Raw genomic sequence first — 15,156 nt, 5'->3', positions numbered from 1 at the left:
CTGATTTTTCATTAGGTATCACGAAACATGCAATTTGAAGCTTTCGCCAGCTTTCGTGGTTCTCACAAATTTTTCCTAATAGTAGAAAATAGGCAAATAGAGTCTGGGATAATAATAGTGCAAAGAATCTCCATGACAAAGAAAGGGAATGTATGTTTTAGTATGTGAAAATCCACAGCTGAGGTTTATATAATATTTTGCTGCATTTGAGTTGTGGAAATCGTGCGGTGTGTACGTTGTTTATTTTACTTTGATTTCCAAATATGTTGGCGAAATTTTCTTTTAATGTGACAGTAAACATTTTATTATTTTTATTATATTTATAAATAATTTTATAATAAGTAAGATTGATATAAACTAAGTATCATTATTCATATTTATATTTATTTTGTTTGACGAAATTTGTGTTTATAATTCCGTTTTGAATGTAGCAAAATATTTATATAAGTCTACCGTCTCAAGTAAACAGTCATTGTTCTAGTGATAAATTTACAATATATTGATATTTATTGATCTAATATACTGATTAATATTATATTATCTGTTAATGATTAATTACGTGTGTGTGTTTGTGTTTGCATTCGCGTGCGAAATTATATTTAATAAGAGTAGGATGTATTTTTTTATTATATAAGATTATCGCGCTTTCTTCTTTCGTTTTTGCACACATTTAATTCTCTTTATTTTACACAATATTTTGCATGAAATTTAAAAGTGTTAAAAGTATCTTCCTTCCATATGTATATAAATTAGAGCTGAGTGTATATCTTCTAATCTGTAATTTTTTTACATCGTATTAGCTCACAATAAAATAACATTAATTTTTTATGTGTTGTTGTTTTAAAAGTGCAGAACAATTCAACGAGCACAATTTCTAATAAAGTTTCACCTAAAGATTTTCCTTGTAGATTTAAAGATACAACAACAAAAAAATCAGTAAATGTCATATTTATTTGATTTCCTTTGGACGAGTAGATGCATATGTCCGTAAATATTAATCTATTTCTTCAGTGTAAGAGATAGTTTCCACATTTGACGTTTCTTCTTCTAACGCACGTGCTTTTTGTCTGTCAAAGAAAATATAAAAATAACTAATGAAGCAACACGCAATAATTTTATATCTTACTTCTTGTGCCATAACAACTCGAGCACAAACACAATAGTGGCTAAAAGCATTCCGTAGCCCATTATGATCAGAGCAAAGTTGAATTCCGTGAAACCGATAGTGATGAAGCTAGTCTTACTCGAACATACCGGCCTTTTTGTAAACAAGCGATACTCTGTACGATATTTGAGTCCGTATTCTCGTAGTTTCAGGGCTCTGAAAATAAGTTACCTGAGTATCAAATAGTAGAGAATTATTTCATTACAAGGTTGTCAATTCATACGAACAATATATTATTATATTATAAAATAGACGCTTTAATAGAATTTTTCTCGAGTAATCTCAAGTAATATTCTGTGTTAGATCTTAAATACTTCAAGATCTTTTAATGTCAGATACTTTAAACTTACACGAATTTCTATTTGTATAAAAAATAGATCGGGATATTTCCTTACCCGTTTTTTATTATCTCCAAATAAGGCGACTGTATTTGAATTACAAAAAGTGGTTCCGGGACTTTTAAATAATCAATCTCAGTCAAACCGCACTTTTCTTCCTCCTGATATGTAGCTTCCATTAACTGATATAACGTCCCAAGTTCACCTTGAAATGCGAAGAGTTCGTTTCTAATACGACTTACACCTTCTTCTACGGACATCCAATTGGATTTTCGTCCCTTCGGTTCAATTTTCTGCTCCGCAATTGCTTTTCTAACAGGATCTTGAGCGATCTGACATTCCACAACGTACTCATTTTAATAAAAATAGTAATTAGCTCTGTTAAACTTAATAATTGTAAACAAAGAAGGGCTATAAGAGCTATTAAACGTAATACAGTTGTCAGATGATATTAATAAAATTCATTTAAACGAAATAATAAATACATAAGAAGTACTCATTTTATTTTCACAATTATTTCTTCTTATTAATTTTGTAATAAATCATACAATACTTGATAATAATGAAATGTAGCATATAATTTCATATAATTTTCGTTGTTTTGATCTACAAACCTTGAAGTAATATCGATTGTACGCGACGTCCTCTGCACCTAATTTTAACGGGCTGTTGTAAAGATCCGCGAGAGTTTTAATAGAGTTCGTTGTAGATTGCAACAGGCCCACGATATTTGCTGTATAAGCCGCATAGAGACTCAGGGAAGCCAATAGTAACATTAAAGTGACAATCCGGGACGAGACTTTATATGGTTCGTACGCATATCCTATAAAAATATAGAAAATTAATTTTTATGTTCAACATAATTCAAATATATTTAATTCATATAAGTAATGATTGCGTTGATGAAAATATTCAACTAAGATGGTATTTTATTTATATTTTATAAATTCAAATCTCGAAATTTTTTATCGGTCATGAATAATACCTATTCGAAAATCTCTTGTGTTCATGAATGATTACATTGTAGTAAAATTATTTTTTCTCTACCTTGCTGAGCAAATGCACCTAAAAGAATGAGTACGTTATCGCTGATTGTTGGCTCACTGGGATTTAGTTGCTTCCAGTAAGCTGCTGATTTTGTTACATTTCTATTACAATAACATTCCCATTTGATGGACAAGTAGAGCAAACAAAGGACTAAGATGAGAAACACGGCAATGGCTATCCAGACGTTTCGGTGAAAGGTCAATGTAAATATATTACTCACACTCGACAATAATGGTTTGCGAAATACAAAATGCACTCTGTAATAATACACATTTTATATCAAATATTTGTAATTAATAGCAGTTTTATACATATACATAACTGATTCTTTCTTTTACTTGCATAAGCATCAAGTTAAATTATTAAAATCGTACGTATGTTTTTCGATCTTTATTTTTAGTTCTATCTTTAGAAAAAAATATTGGAAAATTAATAGAATCAAATAAATGATTTTTGCTTATTTTACTTAGTGCATGTGTACAATTGGATAAATTGTACAACACCGAGACGTTCTGGTGTAATAAATGCAGCTGAGCCACCAATATCGATCTCGCGTCGATCCAGCATCCCGATCATTCCATTCCAGGAACCATTTTTTGTAGGATATCCCCAGGTGTTTGTAAATTCGATATTTATCCTATTGGACAAATCAAAAATATGCAATTTGGACTCACAATCAGCAATTTGAAGCATTACACACTTACATACACAAATATATTTTCTTCTACAAGATTCATAATTTATCATATCGAATTTTGTTATCGCAAACAGAAATTAATTCACAAAAAAATCGAATTGATTTATGAAAATTGATTTAAAAAATGATTTCTTTAATCAAAACTTTATAAAATATTATTAATATTGATATTTAATGTTTTAATAATAATGTCGAAATATTTTGCAATGTTGGAGTAATGTCGAGTATCGAACTCACGTTGCATTCATTCGTTTTGTCAAATAAAATATATATGGATATCCAGCCTTTGTAGGAGCATCTATAGATTTATCTTTGAAATCAGTTAGATGATTGCGCGTATTGGGATTTGTTATCTATAGTTGTATAATATATAATTTTATATTCAACAACATTTTAAATATTTAAAATTATAGCTACATCATGATATTTGTATAATTATTTGTATAATATTTTAATAATTATATAAGTGGTGTTATATTCTGCTTCGAATTAAAATGATCTTTGACTTATAAATATATTCGTTGATATTTATATAAGGACATGATAAATAAATGTAGCAGCATTTAAAGTACCACGACAGCTGATTTTAAAACTGATTGTTGAAGATTTCTTCTGCGTGCCGAGGCGACGTCGAAAGTTTTCATTCGCAAACCATTATCGATCGTCCAATTTCCGCGATCTTCCCATATAACTCCTCGCTGCGAACTTGGCCGATATACGGATGTTAGTTGTAGAAAATCATCGTTGAATCTTTTTGCGAGAACCACATCGCTATCAGGATAGACGGCTAAAGTTTCGAAAATCTCCAAAATCGAATCATCATATGTAGAAGTTAGATTGGCGTTATCGTCATTATTAATTAGCGTTCTTCTATTTTGAAGGAGAAGCCACTTTGTCGGGGCGACAAACATTTTCTTCGAATGTGCCTGTCATTTTTTTAAAATTGTGATAATTAGAAGTATTATACTTAAGTAAAGAATAAAGAAATTGTAATTTTTTGTGATTTTGGTAGCCAATCTTTAGTGATTTTTATTGATGTATAGTAGCGCAAAAATCTAATTAATTATGTTATCGACATTTATTGTATTAAAATATTTGCCTACGATATTTAATATTAGTACTTGTATTCGCATTGTGATTTTGACAACTATATATCAGATATTTTTTAAGATTAAAAAATTTTAATATTATTTTTAATATAATATATAATTTAAATTCTAAATAAATTTGTCAACAATATAAAGAAATATTGATATCTGAGAACGATATGCAAGAAGTAAAATTTTTTTTGAAAATATATATGTACGAGATACGTAATCTTGAAATGCAATCTAACGTTTTGAAAATTCTTATTGATCATTATTACTTTACAACTCTGTTATTACTTTCTATTAGAATTACACTTTTTCAATACAGAAGTAACAAATAGATATTTTTTGTTATTTTCCAATATTGGTTTTTATCACATATTTTTCCTTGTTGTAAAGGAAATTTATTCAAAATTTGTTTTATTAAAATACTTATAGATTTTTGCGACATTTTGTACAGAAACATGTTGCATATTACCTGTTGTAAAACATCACTGGCATAATTGCAATCCAAGTCGAGCACGTATAAATTTTGATGTTCTAAATTGTTATAAATTCGTGGGTTGAATTCTTCGTAGGAGTTACGAATGCTATGCATTAATTGATTCTTCGATAATATTCTTGATAACTTAATCGTTTCATCTGTGAGAGACATTAGAGTTAAATAAAATGCACTAAGTATTTCTTATGCATTTGTTTAGAAAATGAATATACGTAATGAAGGTATGACATACACACATATTGCATTATATATATATATAGAATAAATTATTATATAACTTTTTACAATGGGGAAAATGTGTAAGGATGATACTCTATCTGAAGAATCAAATGTTTTAATCAATGAAATTGTTTAATCAAGATTATATTTTTCGAAATTATGATGTTTTTATTGAATGTTTAATTGAATGACACATTTTTAGCAGCATGTTCTTACTGAAAAAGATTAATTTAACAATATAATAATAATAATCGCTTTTTAAATTAATTTTTGTTGAAAATTTCGTAATTTTTTTTTTCAATGGGTGATTGACACATTTATCATCATTAAAGTCTTGCCGTATCCGATGCACAATTGTAGAGATAGCTTCGAAGGTGGGAATAGGATAGGTGTTGCGTTGACGATAAATCTTACAATAACGTCATCGACGCGAGATGACGCGATTACATCACGGTTCAGCGAAAACGCGAGATAGAAGAGGATAAAGAGGATCATTTCGTTCACTTCTGTCTTCTTTAAGTAACTGCGGAGATTGTTTGAAATTATCGATTGAATTTATATGCGCGTACCATAATTTCTCGTACTATAATCTTTCGATATTCATAATAGTTCTAAAATTCGTACGTAGTAATTTAACGGATCCGCAAATGTACGGGGAACCTTATTAACGATAACGAGTACTATTAGGTCTTTTTAAATATTGAAGTATTCAATAGATGCTCGTTTGGCGTAATACAGTTTTGGCATAATTGATGAGCTGATTATATCCTTATTTCTAGATACTTATTGGAACAATTTCCTCTTTGGAACCAGCTTTCCTTTTTCTCACGAAGGCTTTTTCGAATATTCAAGACGATAGTTATAGTGTAAAGAATTGATGAAAGAAACGAAGGATTGCAGCTGAACCACTTACATTTCTTTTATCATGCGTTTATAATTTTATGATTATAACTTTCGAGGGATTGTGCAACAAATCTTCTCTTATCGCGAGAGAGAAGTTTACTTTTGCGCTCATATTAGTACATTTTGTGTTAAATCCTATCTTGATATCAGGTAAATCAAGTTCGCATTAAATTAAATGTCATGATGCTGAAAGAAAAACTAGAAAATATAAAAAATTTGATATCGAAAGTATATTTGTTTTTATACTCGTAATCATTTAACGCGATTCTCATATCAGATAATCAAGTTTATAATAGCACGGTTTTATTTAGCATCAAATGCAATACTCGCTAAGGAATAAAGATTAAAAGAAATAGATTATTAGGATAATAACGTCAATGTTATCTTCCAATCAATTTTTATGATATTTTCTTTTGTATTATCGCTATTTTCACAGATATGTTAGCAGTATCATTAATTTTTTTAAATAGTGTAGAAATTGCTTTCTTCATCTTTTTTTCTTTTATCAAGCTTTACGAGGACTTGAGTTTTTGATATTGTATAAATCTCTCCGAAATAAAACATTGTTGTAAATATTCATTGAAAAATTATCAATATTTTTTTAAATGAGCACATATCAAACGGTAATATATAATATTTTATTTTTAGTAATTTATACAAATGTGTTACAAGAGGTTTATATAATAAGCATAGGGTTCTTGCAATTATTGTTGAAAACTTTTGCCCCATGCGCAGATCATTGATTTAATCCTTTAAACTCTTCATTCTTATCTATCATCTTCTATCAACTTCTTTACACTTATCATCTAATTTATAAATTTTATTTGTTAATCGCGCGTATCATTATTTGTTAGAATCATTTATACACTCGAGTTTTTCATATTTAATTTTTAAAGTAAAGACATATCAATTTAAATGGTTTTTTAAATTAAATAAACCAGTTGTTAGGATGTAAAAAAATTTATTGCAAAACATTTAAATGCATAATATAAATCTTAACATATTTAATCTAATTATGCATATATAACGTAATAGTTTATTTTTTATTTAATTATTTAATTATTCTTTGAAATCGAAATATTTTTAAAAAAATCTCGTTCGTTGAATACTCTAAACAAGCAGATTATAAGACGCACTCGTGACAAAATTCTAATATGAAATGGTAAATATCATCTTAATCATGTATGTGTTTGTGCTATCATAAAACTATAAAGTTGCGATAAATCTAATTCGCATAATTGACTGTAAACAACTTCCGCATCATTCCCATCTGCAATCAGCATGTTATACGTTTACCAAACTTTATGATGTTAATTAGTACTTACATCATCAAAATGTCATCAAAATTTCAATAATAATATAAAATATAAAATAATATAAAGTATAAAAAATATAAAATTTGATCTTTTATTGAATATTTAAAAAAACTATTTAAATTATAAATGTGTAATTTATATATTGCATACATTTTTTAGATTTTGCTAAAAGAAAATAATTTCTTTAGATGAAAAGATTAATTTGACTGATATTGCATTAATTTTATTGATATATATTGCGTTATAAATATTCAGAAAATGAGATAAACGCTAATTATTCTTGTTTTGTAATCGATATATTATACTTAAAATTTAATTTACGATATTATTTTACATATGCTATTTAATAAAGCTACAAAATCGAGATCGATCTTAAAATATTTTAGTAATTAATTTTTACATTAATATATATATATATATATATATATATACACGGAATATATCACTGTATTACATAATGTATGATAACGGGATGAGATAGTATTTAAATCGGACTTATTAATAAATATTTATTAACATTGAAAAATGAAGAGTTGAAGAAATGAAGAGATACGATAAGATAATTTTAATTATACTATAATACTTTGTATAACTTTTTTACATCAAAGTTAGTAAAGCAGTATTTTTTTACGTGATTTAAATGTATTTGTGCTTCTTAGTGAAGATTTAAATTTACGCGCGCAGCTTTTCTATGACGTAAAATAATGCATGATTTTGTCAGCAGATGGCGGTGCGCATTTGATTTTGTGTCAGCTGATGGCAGTTAAAGTGACAAATTTCCTGATTCTGTATTCATTATTTGTGATATTTAATAGAAGCGTTATTTAATTTATAATAATTTAATCAACATACGATTGTATCATAGAAGAATATATCGAGATGGAGCCGCAGGATATTTATTATAACAAAGCTGAATACGTTGAAACGGTATAATAGATGTAAACAATGTCAAAGAATACAATATTTGAAAAATACATTGATCGAGAACATCTAGTGTTGAAAAACAAAAATATTATACTTATCAAACATAACGATAAAAGCAATTTAATTATTTTGTAATACTTGTCGCATTTGCAAATATCTACATAACGTGATACATAACCTTATTCTTTTGGCATTTCAGGCTTCAGGAAATAAGGTGAGCAGGCTGACAGTACTGTGTGGCTCGCAGAATATTGTATTGCACGGAAAAGTGATAGTACAATCTGATGCTATCATCAGAGGTGATCTGGCAAATGTCAGGACTGGTCGCTATTGCATAATTAGCAAAAATGCAGTCATCCGACCTCCGTTCAAAAAGTTCAGCAGAGGGTGAGTCAGATATATTTTATATATATTTACATGCGTTGCATTGCTTCTATTTGCTTATCGAAAATCTTGAAGCACATCGCATAACGCCAGCAAACATGTATATTCATATACTGATAGCTTGCGATGCAGCAAGCAATCACAATTCTGCAATCACATCAAACTCTAAGAATCATCAAAATATTGTTTTGTTAAAAAGCAATAAATCCCTTTGATTAGGGTTGCCTTTTTTCCTCTAACAATGGGAAACCATGTATTTGTGGGAGAGCGGGCTGTTGTAAATGCAGCATTAGTCGGTTCTTACGTTTACATAGGGAAGAACGCCATAATCGTATGTACAATAATCGTCTAGTGTGTCTGTGTGTAAGTATAAGCGCATTATTCTTTCAATCTACCATACTTGTCTCGCTGTAGGGCAGGCGATCTGTCTTAAAGGACTGTTGCTACATCGAGGACGGCGCGGTCGTGCCACCTGAAACTATCGTGCCGTCCTTCACTCGTTTCGCTGGTAGTCCGGCCACGTGTGTGGAAGAACTGCCTGAGTGCACGCTGGATCTCATGGTAGACTTCACGAAGAACTATTACGAACATTTCTTACCGGCACGGGTTTAACGCTTGTTCAGCGATACACGTATGGTAGCCTACAGTCAAAAGGTTTGTTCTTTTCAGCCGTGTTCAGCCATATTTAGAGAGTGATTCGTCACTCATAGTGAAATGGAAAGAAAAGAAGAGAAGAGAAAATATTTAGGAAAAACCAAAGCTGTGAAAAAAAGTACAGCTGAAAAGAATGGATCTAAGATCGGCCGGAGAATATTTTGTAAATTTGTTATATTTTTTTTTATTTTAGCAAAATAAAAATATTTTAGTCGATATTTTTATAATATAATTTAAAATATCGTGGCCGATATTTTGACTTATTTGATTTATCTGTGACATTTGTACGCATATATTCCAAAATTAATAATTTCATATATTGTCGTTAAAAGATCTATTTATAACATTTTACACACATTCACAAGTAATTTATTTCACAGTGTTACATAGAAGGTATTTAAATAATCTTTTTTTAAAACGTAATCTTCCTTTTAAACAGTATTGCGTATATACCTACTTTCTACAGACAATTATTTTATATTATACTAGTGCACATTAAAAAGACGTCGATTCACTATTTACTGTCATTGTAAAGATATGGCATTTAACCAAAAAAAAATAAAATTTCTAATAAGGTTTCTTACAAAATCACATTCCAATTTAATGTATAATAGCAACATATTTAGAAAAGGTTTACTTTTGTACCTTTTGTTTATGAATATACATTTTTACTGGCAATTCGGAGCAATTGATGATTTTTGCATCTGACGTTTTTCCAACGCGTTTTGCCTATAAAAAAATTGCAGCAATGACATATTTGAAGACACATAATTAATATTAATTACTTAAATGATATTTCTATTATATTTTACTTTTTATGCCACAATAATTCGAGGGCAAATATTATTACGGAGAGAAGTATTCCGTAGCCCATTATGGCCAAAGAGAAATAACATTCCGTGATACCGATAGTAATGAAACTAGTCTGACTCGAACACTCCGGTTTTCTGGTATATAAACGATACTCCTCGCGATGTTTGAGTCCGTATTCTCCCAATTTTAGAGCCCTGAAAACATTTTTTCTGCGTATCGATCGTCACATAATATTACTGTTTTTTCCATAATATTCGTCAGAGTAAATCTTTAAGAATTTTTCTGCTAAGTAATTGAAACTTTGACATACATATATTTGCATAAAGATAATTCGCAAGATATTTTACCCATTTTTTATTATTTCTAAATACGGTGACTGTATTTGTATGACGAGAAGCGGATATAGGACTTTTAAGAAATCGATCTCAGTCAGGCCGCACTTTTCGTCCTCCTGATATGTAGCTTCCATTATCTGATACAACGATCCGATTTCACCATGGAACGCGAAGAGTTCGTTTTTTATTCGACTTACACCTTCTTCCATGGACATCCAGTTCGATTTACGTCCCTTCGGTTCGATTCGCTGTTCCACAATCGCTTTTCTAACAGGATCTTGAAATGACTGCCATTCCACAAAATGCTTATATATTTTTTGCAATTATTGCTTATTATTAATACAATTTTGATAATATATAATAAGCCTTAGAAAAAACACTGAATTATTGTTACTTATAAAAACTATTACACTGAAAAAAATTATTAAATTGATAAATATTTATTTCAATACTGTCGTTGTTCTATCTACGAACCTTGAAGTAGTGTCGGTTGTATACGACATCCTGCGCCCCTAATTTTAACGGGCTGTTTAAAAGATCCGAGAGACTTTTGATAGAATCCGTAGTAGATTGCAACAGGCCCACAATATTCGCTGTATAAGCCGCGTAGAGACTCAGGGAAGCTAACATTAACATCAAAATAATGATTCGAGACGAAGTTCGAAACGGTTCATACGAAGATCCTACGAAAAATAGAAATTTTTAAATTAATAATTTAATAATTAATTAAATTTAAAAATAAAATAAAATAATAAAAATATTTAATTTATATTATAACTTTATGAAGTAATGATTGTTTTTTAACGAAAATGTTTAAGTAAGATGAGATTTAATCTATTTTATAGATATAGATCTCTCTTTCTCTTTCTTAAGATTTTTCTCAAAAATATTTGGAGATCAAATTCAGTGATTGTATTGTCAAAAATTATTATTTGTTTTTACCTTGTTGGACGAACGCGCGTAAGAGAATGAATACTTTATCACTGACTGTTGGTTTGTTGGGATTCATTTGCTGCCAGTGAACTGCTGATTTTGTCATTTTTATATTCCGATTATACTCCCATATGATAGATAAAGAAAGTAAACAAAAGACGACAATGAGGAATATGGCAATCGCTATCCAGACATTACGTTGAAAGGGTAAAGTCAAAATATTGCTCACAGTCGACAATAATGGTCGTCGAAATATAAAACGTGAGCTATAAATATTGATATAAAACGTACATAAATATAGGCATTTATATATAATCGATTTTTTAAATTTAAATAAATATCGAGTTATTATTAGTAACAAAAGTCATATGATTTCTCGTCTTTCTTTCTAGTTCTATTCTTAGAAAGAGATGGAAAATTGATGAAATTATATATTTAAATTTAATAAATGATTGCTTATCTCTTACCTTGTCCTAGTATATAATTGAATATATTGCACAACACCGAGACGTTCTGACACAAGAAATGTAGCGGTGCCACCGATATCGATCTCGCCTCGTTTCAGCATCCCGATCATTCCGCTCCAGGAGCCATTCTTTGTGGGATATCCCCAATCATCGGTGATTTCGAAACTTATCCTACAACGTAAAACAAAACTGCGGAATTTCAACGATATATTCTAAAGCACCATAGTATATTTATATTTCAAAACCGTGCCTCGTCGTCACATCCTATTTCGTTTTTGCAAGAATTATCAGAAACTTCTTCACTTTAAAAAATTAAAAAATTTGAAATTGTTAGTACTTTTTAAAAAATTATTTTTAAATTCGTGTATTTTAATCTATAGGCTCAATTCACAAGAAAGAATTACACGATAAAAGTTTTTTTTCCGATATACTTTTTTTTTCATTATACAATTTTTAATGTGTATTTATATGAATTGACAAGTAAAGAGAATTAAAAAATTATGTCACAGTAATTACGAGTGTGGTAATGAATATCAGATGAATTTCAGATTCTTATAAGCAATTATATACGAGTGAACGATAATTAACAAATACGTCAATCTACGACTTATATTTAATTATTAGCGAATGTTTTTCTTTATACACCTTATCGTTCATCACTACTTAATTGATATTAATTTACAATCGTGTTTGACGTATGTACGTATGTAACCGTAATCGCTTAATCACCTCACTGCAGGCTCGCTAATTAACCTTGAAATCGAATTACGGCTTTATTACGTCGTTCTGAGTCTTACATTCACGATTTAGGAGTTTCGCGAAAATATTCGCCAATTGTCTTCATCGACTTTACTTAACATTTTAACTTAAACGAGACCTTAAAATATTCTTGCGAGATCGAACTCACGTTGCATTCATTCGCTCTGCTAAATTAAGAATCCAGGGATATCCAGTTTTCGTAACAGCATCTATGGATATATCTTCGAAGTCAGTTAAATGATTGATCGTGTTGGGATCAGTCATCTGCAATTGCGATAAATCTTGGAAAAATATATTTTTATGTTCCAAAACATTTCAATAAAATGTCTTTTTGACATTTATTTAATTTCATTGATTCATAAGAGTCTTGCATAGCAGATGAATACGAGAGTATTTAAAGTTTACCACGAGAGCAGACTTAAGAATCGTTTGTTGAAGATTCCTTCTGCGTCTTGAAGCCACGTCAAAAGTTTTCATTTGTAGACCATTTTTGAACGTCCAATTTCCACGATCTTCCCATATCACTTCTCGCTGCGGACTTGGTCGGTATACGGAAGTTAATTGTAGAAAATCACCGTCGAATCTTTGTGCGAGGACAACATCGCTATCAGGATAGACGTCTAAGGTCTCAAACATCTTCATAATCGAATTATTATATGTAAAAGCTAATTTGGTATTATCACTGTTATCAATTGATATATTTCGATCCTGGAAGAGCAGCCATTTTGTCGGGGCCACAAACATTTTTTTCAAATTTGCCTGCCATATAATATTAGACTAATTATACTAAATATAATTAATTAGGAGTTACTATATAAAAGAAGTAAGTACATAAAATAAAAAATACGATAAAATTGTTTACGATAGTAATTAATGAGAAAATCATTTCCTTGACATAAATTAAGGTAAAAAAAATAATTGAATAACTTATTTTTATATTTTCATTAGTCACATAGCGATAAAATTGAATTTAAAAATTCGAAAAACAATTAAAAAAATCAATTCTATTCGATTTCATAAACAAAAATTAATTATATGTTGAAACAGAATAATTAAATACAAAAATAAACAGAGTATATGGATTTAGCTTCAGACAAAAATTTGAACCCAAAAGATGAATATAAAGGCAAATTGGCGAAGATACAATTCAATATATTATTTTTTTAGATAGATTTAATATTTAGATTATCATGCACATTTGTACTTATGTATATTCGTAAAGATCTTATTACCTCTCGTAAAACTTTAGGAGCGTAATCGCAATCTAAGTTTAACACATACAAGTTTCGGTGTTCTAAATTATTATAAATCCTCGAATCAAATTCGTAAAAATTACGAATGTTGTGCATCAATTGGTTACTTGATAATATTGTCGATAATTTAATCGTGTTATCTGCGAAAAAAATATTGGACTTAAGATTAGAATTCTTTAATAGTTTTATAAATAAGTATTTTATTATTTATACGCTTTATTTTTGCTATGAAATTGGCATTGCATATATTATATAATTATGTTTAAAAATTTTGCTTATACGAATATAATTGAAAATTTACTAATGTAAATTAAAAAAAAATTAACTTAAATTGATTTATTTATTTTTATCTTTATTACTTATATAATTTAACATAATTTAAGAATTTTATATTTATTCTCGTGAATGAAGATTAATTATTTTGACACAGAACAATCGAATAATTATTCTCACAACAAAAAAAGAAGAGCCAGAAGCTGAATGTGAGTCTGAATGTCTAGAGGCTCGTATGATTAGCTTAAAAAATCTGTACGTTATAAATGTTTTATTTTTTGAAAGATATATTTGTCATAAAGATGACTGTATTTCTTTTGAAGAATAATTTATCGAAATTTTAATCTTTCAAATATGTTGATATGTTTTGGCGTATATATGTATAAATATTGATATTTATATTTTCAGTTTACTCGAAAAGTTTGTATCAATTGATATAATTATCAGAGATTTACACAGATTTACATTCTGGCTCTGATTGACTCCTTCCTTTTCATTACTATTTATATATATATATATATATATATATATATATATATACGATATTAATCGCGGAGATTATTTTTTAATTTCTTTATATCAATTCATTTCCGTTTTTTATGATTAATCATGATTAATTAGTGTCAAAAATTTCGAGCTGTCACTTTTTCACGATCAGCAATATAAGGACAAAAATCTCTTGCCATAATCGATGCACAGTTGTAGAGATATCCTCGTAGGTGGAAATAGAATGGGTGTCGCGTTGACGATAAATCTTACGATAACCTCTTCGATACGAGATGATGCGGCTGCATTATGGCCGCGTGATAACGCGAAGATGCACAAAACGACGATGATCATCGCGATCGCTTCAATCCTCGCTAGGCGATTGCGAAGATCCTCCTCAGAATTCGACATGGTATCGATTATATTCATGTACGTTTCTCATTACGCCGCATAATTTTCCGGTGTATGTACATAGGAGCAATTTCGTAAATAGGTATGCCGTAAATTCTCTTAGCAATGAGAAGCAATCGACGATAAGGCATGCTATTATTCATGAAGCATTCAGAGATCGTATGAGGATCGTTGAATTGATATACCACA

The 15,156-nt window shown here is 29.2% G+C and overlaps 3 protein-coding genes across 3 annotated transcripts; 1 reads left to right on the top strand and 2 right to left on the bottom strand.

The window, feature by feature from the left end:
• Positions 1-560: 560 nt before the first annotated feature.
• Positions 561-8,492, bottom strand: LOC114941154 (ionotropic receptor 84a-like). Its single transcript, XM_029316046.2, has 11 exons — positions 8,378-8,492; positions 4,814-4,977; positions 3,820-4,173; positions 3,485-3,600; positions 3,017-3,187; positions 2,551-2,807; positions 2,118-2,326; positions 1,561-1,835; positions 1,127-1,321; positions 890-1,067; positions 561-775 (listed from the first exon to the last, which is right to left on the bottom strand). The coding sequence occupies exons 2-10, from the start codon at positions 4,931-4,933 to the stop codon at positions 995-997; spliced, it is 1,770 nt and encodes a 589-aa protein (XP_029171879.1). The 5' UTR covers positions 4,934-4,977; positions 8,378-8,492; the 3' UTR covers positions 561-775; positions 890-994.
• LOC114941156 (Dynactin 5, p25 subunit) lies at positions 8,010-9,453 on the top strand. The gene is made up of 4 exons (XM_029316048.2): positions 8,010-8,202; positions 8,399-8,586; positions 8,803-8,914; positions 8,998-9,453. The coding sequence occupies exons 1-4, from the start codon at positions 8,155-8,157 to the stop codon at positions 9,193-9,195; spliced, it is 546 nt and encodes a 181-aa protein (XP_029171881.1). The 5' UTR covers positions 8,010-8,154; the 3' UTR covers positions 9,196-9,453.
• Positions 9,454-9,513: 60 nt separating this feature from the next.
• On the bottom strand, positions 9,514-13,937 carry LOC114941157 (ionotropic receptor 84a-like). The gene is made up of 9 exons (XM_029316049.2): positions 13,777-13,937; positions 12,950-13,303; positions 12,693-12,808; positions 11,786-11,956; positions 11,328-11,584; positions 10,860-11,068; positions 10,398-10,672; positions 10,050-10,244; positions 9,514-9,966 (listed from the first exon to the last, which is right to left on the bottom strand). The coding sequence occupies exons 1-9, from the start codon at positions 13,891-13,893 to the stop codon at positions 9,906-9,908; spliced, it is 1,755 nt and encodes a 584-aa protein (XP_029171882.2). The 5' UTR covers positions 13,894-13,937; the 3' UTR covers positions 9,514-9,905.
• Between the last annotated feature and the right edge of the window lie 1,219 nt (positions 13,938-15,156).

This window comes from Nylanderia fulva, unplaced genomic scaffold, assembly GCF_048542155.1.
Source record: "Nylanderia fulva isolate GAGA-0341 unplaced genomic scaffold, ASM4854215v1 Scaffold25, whole genome shotgun sequence".
Lineage (NCBI taxonomy): Eukaryota > Metazoa > Arthropoda > Insecta > Hymenoptera > Formicidae > Nylanderia > Nylanderia fulva.
This window is presented reverse-complemented; position numbering and strand designations above follow the sequence as displayed.

What these genes read in the sequence shown, in the direction of transcription:
- LOC114941154 (XM_029316046.2), bottom strand. Translation starts at nt 4,933, where the DNA reads ATGCATAGCATTCGTAACTCCTACGAAGAATTCAACCCACGAATTTAT. An exon ending in CCAGTGATGTTTTACAACAG is followed by an intron (nt 4,174 to 4,813) that starts GTAATATGCAAC and finishes AAAAAATGACAG; the next exon opens with GCACATTCGAAGAAAATGTT. An exon ending in TTGGAGATAATAAAAAACGG is followed by an intron (nt 1,322 to 1,560) that starts GTAAGGAAATAT and finishes ACTTATTTTCAG; the next exon opens with AGCCCTGAAACTACGAGAAT.
- LOC114941156 (XM_029316048.2), top strand. Translation starts at nt 8,155, where the DNA reads ATGGAGCCGCAGGATATTTATTATAACAAAGCTGAATACGTTGAAACG. An exon ending in TTCAAAAAGTTCAGCAGAGG is followed by an intron (nt 8,587 to 8,802) that starts GTGAGTCAGATA and finishes CCCTTTGATTAG; the next exon opens with GGTTGCCTTTTTTCCTCTAA. An exon ending in TAGGGAAGAACGCCATAATC is followed by an intron (nt 8,915 to 8,997) that starts GTATGTACAATA and finishes GTCTCGCTGTAG; the next exon opens with GGCAGGCGATCTGTCTTAAA.
- LOC114941157 (XM_029316049.2), bottom strand. Translation starts at nt 13,893, where the DNA reads ATGCACAACATTCGTAATTTTTACGAATTTGATTCGAGGATTTATAAT. An exon ending in TTAGAAATAATAAAAAATGG is followed by an intron (nt 10,245 to 10,397) that starts GTAAAATATCTT and finishes AAATGTTTTCAG; the next exon opens with GGCTCTAAAATTGGGAGAAT. An exon ending in GAATTATTGTGGCATAAAAA is followed by an intron (nt 9,967 to 10,049) that starts GTAAAATATAAT and finishes ATTTTTTTATAG; the next exon opens with GCAAAACGCGTTGGAAAAAC.